The sequence below is a fragment of the Populus euphratica genome, unplaced genomic scaffold (assembly GCF_000495115.2).
Source record: "Populus euphratica unplaced genomic scaffold, PopEup_1.0 scaffold9.1, whole genome shotgun sequence".
Classification (NCBI taxonomy): Eukaryota; Viridiplantae; Streptophyta; class Magnoliopsida; order Malpighiales; family Salicaceae; genus Populus; species Populus euphratica.
Window position 1 is genome coordinate 2,540,530 of NW_011499857.1, and position 8,838 is coordinate 2,549,367.

General features: G+C 33.1%; 2 protein-coding genes across 5 annotated transcripts in view; both read right to left on the reverse strand.

Moving 5' to 3' along the window:
• Positions 1-1,237, reverse strand: part of LOC105123836 (probable starch synthase 4, chloroplastic/amyloplastic) — an 11,669-nt gene extending 10,432 nt beyond the window's left edge. The window contains exons 1-5 of the mRNA XM_011023577.1: positions 953-1,237; positions 770-891; positions 581-697; positions 281-488; positions 172-178 (exon numbers count right to left, since the gene is read on the reverse strand). Coding sequence (XP_011021879.1) covers positions 172-178; positions 281-488; positions 581-697; positions 770-891; positions 953-1,068 — 570 coding nt within the window. The 5' untranslated portion in view covers positions 1,069-1,237. The remainder of the gene's footprint in view (positions 1-171; positions 179-280; positions 489-580; positions 698-769; positions 892-952) is intronic.
• Positions 1,238-3,477: 2,240 nt separating this feature from the next.
• LOC105123796 (protein spt2-like) lies at positions 3,478-8,407 on the reverse strand. Of its 4 annotated transcripts, XR_841947.1 has the most exons (11): positions 8,136-8,407; positions 7,576-7,656; positions 7,274-7,485; positions 6,433-6,550; positions 5,665-5,742; positions 5,464-5,587; positions 4,921-5,369; positions 4,697-4,836; positions 4,264-4,350; positions 3,581-3,796; positions 3,478-3,526 (listed from the first exon to the last, which is right to left on the reverse strand). XR_841947.1 is itself a non-coding variant. In XM_011023525.1 (10 exons), the coding sequence occupies exons 2-10, from the start codon at positions 7,594-7,596 to the stop codon at positions 3,685-3,687; spliced, it is 1,341 nt and encodes a 446-aa protein (XP_011021827.1). In that variant the 5' UTR covers positions 7,597-7,656; positions 8,136-8,407; the 3' UTR covers positions 3,564-3,684. The 4 variants fall into 4 exon arrangements, 3 of the variants coding, with proteins under 3 accessions (XP_011021827.1, XP_011021828.1, XP_011021830.1); XM_011023525.1 differs by lacking the exon at positions 3,478-3,526 and having other exon boundaries at positions 3,564-3,796; XM_011023526.1 differs by lacking the exon at positions 3,478-3,526 and having other exon boundaries at positions 3,564-3,796; positions 7,576-7,673.
• Between the last annotated feature and the right edge of the window lie 431 nt (positions 8,408-8,838).

Below are 8,838 nucleotides of genomic sequence, written 5' to 3' on the forward strand. Positions count from 1 at the left end.
TTATATAATGATGCTAAAAGTATCACAAAACACCAATTGATGCTTTTTCAGTTCAAAAGGCACTTTTGCAAAAGCGCACACAGGCGTTTGAAAGTGCTTTTCAAAGCAGGTTTTAAAAAAACTAGTAGCAATTCAATTCACACATGCGTTTGAAAGCGTTTTTCAAAGTGCGTTTAGGCTGAAAAAGCATCAAAATAATTGATGATGCTGAAAACATCAAAAACACCTATAGATGCCTTTTCAGTCCAAAAAAAACACTTTTAGATGAAGTTATCATTACTTTCTGCTTCCATCGGAGAAGTGACGGAGTTGTGCCAGAAGCTCAGCATCAGTTTTCTGCCGGATGTCGAAGAAAACAAGAGCTACACTAAACTTGTTGCCCATGACTGCTTTTCTCATACCAGAAGCCTCAGCAGAATCAATCAAGCCAGTTAGGACCATTGAGTCAATCCGAAGCAGCAATTCCCGCCACAATGACTGCTCATTTCCTTCAGAAAGCGCAGTCATTAAAATAAATAAATTTGTAATCAATTATTTATTAAATAATTTAACCACAAAAACAAAAATTCAATCACCAAACCTAATTTGTTGACAGCCTCCAATTGCTGGATTTTATCAAGCAACAACTGCTTCTCTCTGTTTGCTTTATTGAGCTCTTCAACAGCCACAAGGCGTAGTTTGTTTAAGTAAAGAATATCTAAAACGAAAATCATTAATTACTCATTTATTTATAAACAAAATAAATAGAAAAAAAAAATGTATTACTTACTCTGCTGAGCTTCTTTAAAAAGCAGCCAAATGTCATTAAATTTCTCTTCCTCCTCTTCTTTAAGTAAGCCATTAGCGTCTCCTCCATTGTTACTATTCTTGCTGCTGCTGCTGCTGCAGACGAGACAAGATTATCAAATCACTCATTTGAAATTTGAAAACAGAATTGGTATTAATTTATTACCTGAGGGAGCAGAAAACTGTTCGTCGAGCTTTGACGGTTTTTTGGTGGTGGATTGATGGGTTGGATTTTGGGAAGCCAGCGAGTGTGAGCATGGTAGAGTTTATTACTGACTCCATTTTTATTTACTGTTTATTCATTCCGTTTGAGTCACTAACACCCGATGCTCCGCCGCTCCGCCCTAGACAAGGGCTATTTTACGAGGACAAAACAAAAGGAGGTGGCAGGCAATGAAACATGTGACTAGCGCACCTACTCTCATCACCAGCTTCAACTCAATTCCAGCTAGTTTATCACATTGGTATTATGACGATTTTTATAATTGTATTTTGAAAAAAATAAATTTATAAAATAAATTTTTATTCGAGGTTAGTTTGATATTTATATATGCTTGATTAAATTTGTGATTAAAATTAAAGTTGAATAAAAAAATAGTTTAATGTATTTAGTTAAGAATGTTTTTTAAATTGAAGATATAAAATAATTTTAAAAAATATATATTAATATTGATGGTTTTTAATTTAAATATTATAGATTTAACTACTGTTATTATATCATGAAATAAATAATATTTTATATAAAATATTTTTTATTATTATATTAAATTATCTACAATTTCATCACATATGAAATACATCCTATAAAGATTATAATTTTTTTGGTTTTTTAAGTATGCAATAATATTAACAATATTAAGTAAAATATCATTAGAAATAAAATTAGGACTACAACCTCCATCTAATTTATCATTAGTGTCATTGAATAATATTAAATACTAATTTTTAAAATAAAATACAATTAAAAATAAAAAATTAATTTTTTTATTTTATTTTATGAGATCGGATATGTTGGTAGCTATATTTTAAAATATATTAAAATAGTATTTTTTTTATTTTATAAAATTTATTTTTGATATTGGTATATAAAAATTTAATTTAATTTTTATTTCAAAAAATAATAAAATAATTATAATTTAACAATAATCCAAAAATGCCTATAATCATCATTTATAGAAAAAAAAAGAAGAAGCTAATGATGGCTTGATATTGGCATATAGAGAAAAGAATCCCAGATAGTAGAGTATAGTAAATTACTTTTATCTAGGCATAAATATCTAGCACCCTATAAATATAATTTATTATGATGGGTAGAGCCTGCAGAAAATAACAGCTCAATTGTTTACTGAAACAAGCGGGAAGCTTGTGAAAGCAACCCTTGATCGATTCTTCTAACCCTGCATTTGCGACACTGTAAATAATGAGACTCGTGAATAATTGCTGTTTTTTATTTTTTACCAAACGTTTAGCTCCTGTGTTTTGCTTTAATTGCAACTGCCACCTCATAAACAAACACAAACGGTCTTTATACATAACTATAAAATTTTAGTCCAACTTAACCGATGAATCAAAAATTCTTGGGCTTAAATCATGTTTTTTTTTTTTAATCAACTTAAAAATAAATAAATTAGATTTTGAATCAACTTAAATTAACTCTGTAAATATATATATATATATATATATAAAAAAACTAGATTTTAAACCAGATTTAATTATAGTTAATGTGTTTTTGATATAAATTACTTGCAAGATGTAATTATGTTGTGTGTAAAAATCAATTAGATAATATAATATGTTGATAAAACTTTTATGATATTATAAAAGTTTTCCTTTAAAACTTCTTTTTTTAATTAATTCTTGGTTTCAAGGCGTGGTTCTAATTGATAATAATTTCTTTACCAATTCATCAGGCGTAGGTTAAATATCAAACTCCTGTGAAGATTAAAAGGATATTAATTATATTTTTATATTTATATTTGTCCATACAATATAAAGCATGAAAAAATATCTTGAATATAATTATATGAGATTCCCACTACATGTGGACAATTGAAGTTCGTTGACTGCTTCTATAACCCAATTTGTAATTAAAATAAAATCTTCTCATTTATAAAATCGAGGACTGATTTGAGAGATAAATAAATATTAGAGAGTGAGAATGGAAGGTTGGGTGGTGAATTGATTTTATGACAGTTATTGAAACAAGAATAAATGAAAATACACGTGAACAAGAATAACTAGAAAGATCAGAAACTGAACAGGGATATAATTGCAAAACATAAAGCAAAGAGTGATTAATATGAATCTTTACAATCTTCTACCTCCGGTCCGCTGAAGGAGAACGAATCCGACCATTTGACCCGGATAGCGACCCCCAGGAACAATACAATTACGAAACAAAAACCTCTCTCCAATCTCTTTGCAATCTTTAACCGATTCAAACCAACCATTTGGTATTATAATAGTTTCTTATGGATGAGATTTAAAAAAAAATAAAAACAAAAACTATAAATTATAAATTATAGTTTTTTTAATCAATGATAGACCAAACACTTGATTAAAAAAAAAAAGTTTCAACCACCGTACCGCGCCACCAAACCGCACGGAGGAATTAGTAGCAACTTGGGTTTTATGAACCCTATCTTCAAAATTTCTTTGGAAGAAATAAGGAAATGCAAACAAAAGCAGGAATTCAGTCGACGCACAAACAAGATTTAATTTCTGTAATCCAAACATTTTGCTGATCTTAATTGCAATCTTTTTTTTTTTCCTTATACTTTCAATTATTCTTCACTATTATTGATAAATACTGACACCATCAAGAACACTGAGCATATTCAGAAACAATGACAACAAGAATCCAAACTAAGAGCAGGAACACGTCATAAGGACATCATCTCATCGATGACTTAGCTTGCGCTTCTTTGCCAGCTTTCTCTCCCTTTCTCGCCGCTCCTCCTCCTCTATCAATCGGAGTTGCTCTTCATCCTCCTCTCGTGCGATTCGAGCACTGCATCACCAGGCACATCCATGAATCAATCAAATAACTACAGGTTGGATATGATTCAAAACATATCCATAAGTTGGGTGTGATGGAGCAGCCAGCCATTCAAATCAAAGCATGCTTGTGAAATATATTTTAACCAAAATGCTCAAGGAAAAGGAACAAATAAAGATCTTGATTAAAAAATATGACGGTGATGTTAAAAAAAAAAGAAGGAAAAAAAAGAAGAGGCAAGTTGATTAAGAACTGCGATGGGGATGTAAAAAACACAGAAAAGCAAGTTGAGAACAAAATCAACAGTGATGTTAAAAAAAAAAAGGAAAAAAAAAAAGAGGCAAGTTGATTAGGAACTGCGATGGGGATGTAAAAGAACAGAAAAGCAAGTTGAGAACAAAATCAACAGTCAAAATATAGGAAACAGTGACTAACAAATTCAATAACATTCTCGTCTAAGATTACTTAATGATACTAACCTTCTCCTCTCTTCCTTCATGATGTCATCGAAATTTGCCTCCATGTCACTATCATCATCGTCATCATAGTTACCACGGTTTTTATTTCTGCAAAGAAACAGCAGTAGCTCATGAAAAAGAAATTACCTCAAACCATCTATCAAGATCACATAAAAGCATCAACAAAAATCCAGGTACACAAGTTGACAAATCAAATCCAATTTAATTGTGAATCCAAAAGTAGGTCACCCAAAACCATATTACAGCTTGATAATTCTTACAACAGAACTGATAAATTAGAGGGCATGATATTGACTGAGAAGCTCTCTAAGTCAAGAGATCATTACTTGAGAAAAAGATGAATCAGGCAGATTGATTATTCAACAAAATAACAGAAAGAAAGTTTTTGAGGGGAAATGAAAGAGTGTATGTGAAAGGGCAGTAGCAGCTTTACCCAATTAATTTTCTGAGCATACTGAAAGCATCCTCATCATCAGAGCCTGCATCAGGAAACGGTCTCACAGGCTTTTTCCTGGGGCGGTTATCTTGTAATGATGCATGAGCCGACACTTGCTTGATTGGCTTATTTATCTGCTAATATTAGGAAGTGAGAGATAAAGAAACATTTAACAAAGATTACGTTGTCTAACCATTAAAATATAAAGAATAGGCTCAAACCTGAGATTTTAAAGATGACAGTGGCTGTTTTGGTATCGGTCTAGCCTTATTGGGTTCTTGTAATCCTTTTCTCTGTTCCCAGTGTTGCTTTGGAACAGATGACCTTGAAGGGTTTGAAGGGAGAGATTTGTGCATAGCAGGCAGGATTTTCTTAGCACTAGGTGATGAGGCCTTCTTCTGCATGATGGAAGCAGGTGTCTTTGAAGGCAAGAATTTTGGCCCTGCAGGCCGGCCAGGCCCAGTCCCATTGTTGCTACCTAACTGCCTTTTGGAGTTTATCGATGTCGCATCAGGTTTATTAGCAGAAGTTGGCCTCTGTGACCCTACTTTAGAATGCATTTGGCCATTCCTGAAAACTGGCTTCCTTTCTTCACGAATGCCATGAATATTTCTGCCACTATTGCTGGAAACTTGTTTGATCTTTTGTGGAACTTGAGCAGATCTCGCCTCTTGAACATCAGCAAAAAACCTGTATAAGTTTCCTCAATAAAAATAGCATGTAAACTAATCCTGAATAACCAGATCATGAACAAAAGCAGTTACCAGAATTTGGAGCAGAGACATTTCTGGGGGCAGGCTCTTTTGTAGGAGCTGGGAGCTCTGCATCATCCGTTAACAAGAAAGAATAATCTCTCGTATCCTTGAGTTTTTGTACTTTTGTTTTTACCTGCACATTAAGTGAAAATCAATGCCATTGATCACTCTACAAAAGGAAGAAGAAATGAAGAGAGCTGCTCAGAATACCTCATTCTTTACTTTCGGTACAAGTCCATGTACTCTGTTTTTTAAACCTGTAGCCGTTGAAGAGGAGCTCTTTTTGTTCTGCAAAAGCAAACAAGATTGTGAAAGTAAGATCTCCATCTGATATATACTAGCAGAAGTTTGCAGAATCTTCATTCCAACATGGCAACAAGTCAAATTCATAACAGCATTTGCAGTTGCAGATCACTGAAGTAAAGCAGTCCAAAATCAACAAAACCTACAACAAAGAAACTAGAGAACAAACCAATACAGAGTAACTAGATCACACCTGTACCACCAAGGCTACGAAAGTTATGTCAACGTATTGATTTCACTCGATACAAAGGTCCATTTCAAGTTGCAAGTATGCCATTCCATTTACAAAAAAAAAAAAAAAAGGTAAAAACCGAAATGGACACCCCTAGAAAACTTATGGCATTATAGTGACTGAACTGGTTTAGGAAATTACAATGTAGTAATATACTAAATTTCAAGCATCAGAGCTGCCTTTTTCACATCAAAGTAGTTTCCACATGGCTCCCTTTGGGAGTAGCATACTCCACCAGTCAGGAAAATTATCTATTTGTAAATTGCAAAAATTAAAGCAACCATGATAAGAATTAGCAAAATTAGGCACCTATAATTTCACAAATTTTAAATCAATGTAACAATGCTACAAGAATGCATGTACAAAAATGCTTTGTAAAAAAATAATCTGCTGCATGCATTTCTCACATGATTTGGAAAAAACAAAAAGTTTACGATACATACAGTATGTTGGGCGTTTGGAACTCTGAGAGCCAAATGTTGGTTTTCTATTATTGACTTGCTTTCTTGAATTACTCTTTGAGAAATAACTGGTTGAGAAGGGCCAAAGAATGAACCATAACTGCAGAAAAAATAAAACCAGTGATGTGAAACAAACCATTAAGAAAAATAAGCATGAGCAAACATGCACAAATCCTACAATTCCTACACCCAAACATAATATCAGACTGTTAAGTTCGTTTCACAGGATGAACCTAAATGAAGCGACAGAAAATAAAACTTGCCTAGTCGAGTTTTTAGTGAGATGTTCCAGAGGTGAGGCCACACTTTCGTAGTTTTAGACCCTGAATTAGTGGTCTACGTCTTTTACAAAATTTATAAGAAACCAATCATGTCATCACCCTAACTATACTAACAATGACATGTTTGGCTGATCTTTTGGCACCAAAAGATTTATCTTAGATTAGGCTTTGATGACTTGGCAGCTGGAATAAACCAGTGAAGTTATCAACATGATAATACTGTAGAACAGGCAAGGCTTGTCATATCGATCACTTAATTCCCTGACTCTTGTGATCCCTATGACACATGATTCTCGCATGTAATTATGACTGAAAGATACACAAATAATTACAAATTGAACTGTAAACATCCAACTGTCTCACATAAAGCATTGTGTTCAAGTGCGGGCATGCATGTCTGTTTACCAGAGGTTTGGCATTTACAAAAGGTCTACAACATTCAGTGTTAACATTCATTTTTAGAAGAAAAAAACTGCTCATTTCCCCATGATAGCAAAGGAAACAAGTTTGAATGCATTAAGAAAATATAACACATCACTCACTTATCAGATGGGAGTTTTTTCTTCTCTTGGGATTTAGAAGGAGTAGAACCACTTTCCTTCCGCATCTTCTTTCTAATTTGTTCTTTAATCCGCTCCCTTAATTCAAGATATTCCACTTCCTCTACAGTGGGTTTTCGTTCTTCTTCCTCTTCATACTCCTCCTCTGCTTGCTCTTCACCTTCCTCCTCATATTCATCATAGTATTCATCTTCCTGCATGAACATAGCATTAATTAATGAGAAAAAAAATATCTATACTATGAGATAAAAACTTTGATATTGAACCTAGAAAAAACGCTTTACCTCTCTATCATATCCCCGCATTGTCGCTTAAAACCTTCAATTTGATCAACGGAAAGTTGCTCTAATCAAAACCAATTGTTGCTGAAAATACACAAAAATTGGGAGGAAAAAAATACCGGCTCAATAAGAAGCCAAAATTCTCTCATAGCCCATGGCGTGGCTACTCGTTACATTATCTTAGAGCTTTTAAAAGGTCAAGAATTTCATAGAATCAAAATTCAACAATCAAAATTCACAAAAACCAGATCACTTCAATCAGCTCTGAAAACAAACAAGATTTAACACGCATAAGATAATTACCTCCAAAACCACCAGATTTGACATACTTACGAAATATTCAACCACAAAACATGGAAGATAGATCAGATCTATACAAATCTTTAACTGGTTTTTTTAATTATTAATTTCACACAAAAAAATATTACAGTGAAACACAATTGATAAAAAAACGCGAGAATCGACGAAATAGGAGCCAAATCCATGCAAAAAAAGAGACCGGTCTTCAAAATACATTAAGAAAAAAAAAACTGAAATCGACAAGAAAAAATAACAGGAATTACCTTAAATTTTCACGAGAAAAGGATCGAAACAGCGCTATTTTTGATCGCGAAAGCAGAGGCAGAGAACGACCGAGAACTGGAAAAGTCCGATTGAGAGAATAGAGTCAAAAGACCTCTTGGATCTATATATTGCACACACGCGTTCGAGAGAGAGAGAGAGGGCTTGGGGGTTCATTAGGTTTTCGGAGATAAAGAAGTGGAAACGGAAGGATCCGGGGACATAGAGGGGACTTTCACTAACATGCGCCGTGTAGTGTGATGCGCACCCCATCCCAATTTTGCGGTTTCTCTTTTAACGTTTAGGTTTGTGGTTTCTTGTTACTTCATAACGTTTCTTTTGGGCTAAATTTATAACATTTTATTCACTCATATTTTCTTTATTTTGACGGCTTCGGGATTAATTCGGATCGATTTACGTGTAAATTCAGATTATTTCACTCGTATTTGGTTAGAGATGTTTTCGAATCAATTTACGTGTATAAATCTGTGTTGTGAGGTGAAAATAGTATTTAATACTTTATTGTTGTGTATTGTGCGTATAAATATTTTAAGCTGTGATATATTAAAAATGCTTCAACAAGTATATTTCATTTGCACTAAATTATTTATAATTTTTTAAACTCACATGACATGTGATGTGATGTAAAAATATTTATTTTCATTTGTTAAAGTATTATTACAATTTACAATCCTTTATATAATT

Coding starts and splice junctions, on each gene's coding strand:
- LOC105123796 (XM_011023525.1), bottom strand. CDS start 7,596: ATGCGGGGATATGATAGAGAG. Junction 6,551..7,273: donor AAAAAACTCCCATCTGATAA/GTGAGTGATGTG, acceptor TTTTTTCTGCAG/TTATGGTTCATTCTTTGGCC. Junction 3,797..4,263: donor ATGAAGGAAGAGAGGAGAAG/GTTAGTATCATT, acceptor CTGGTGATGCAG/TGCTCGAATCGCACGAGAGG.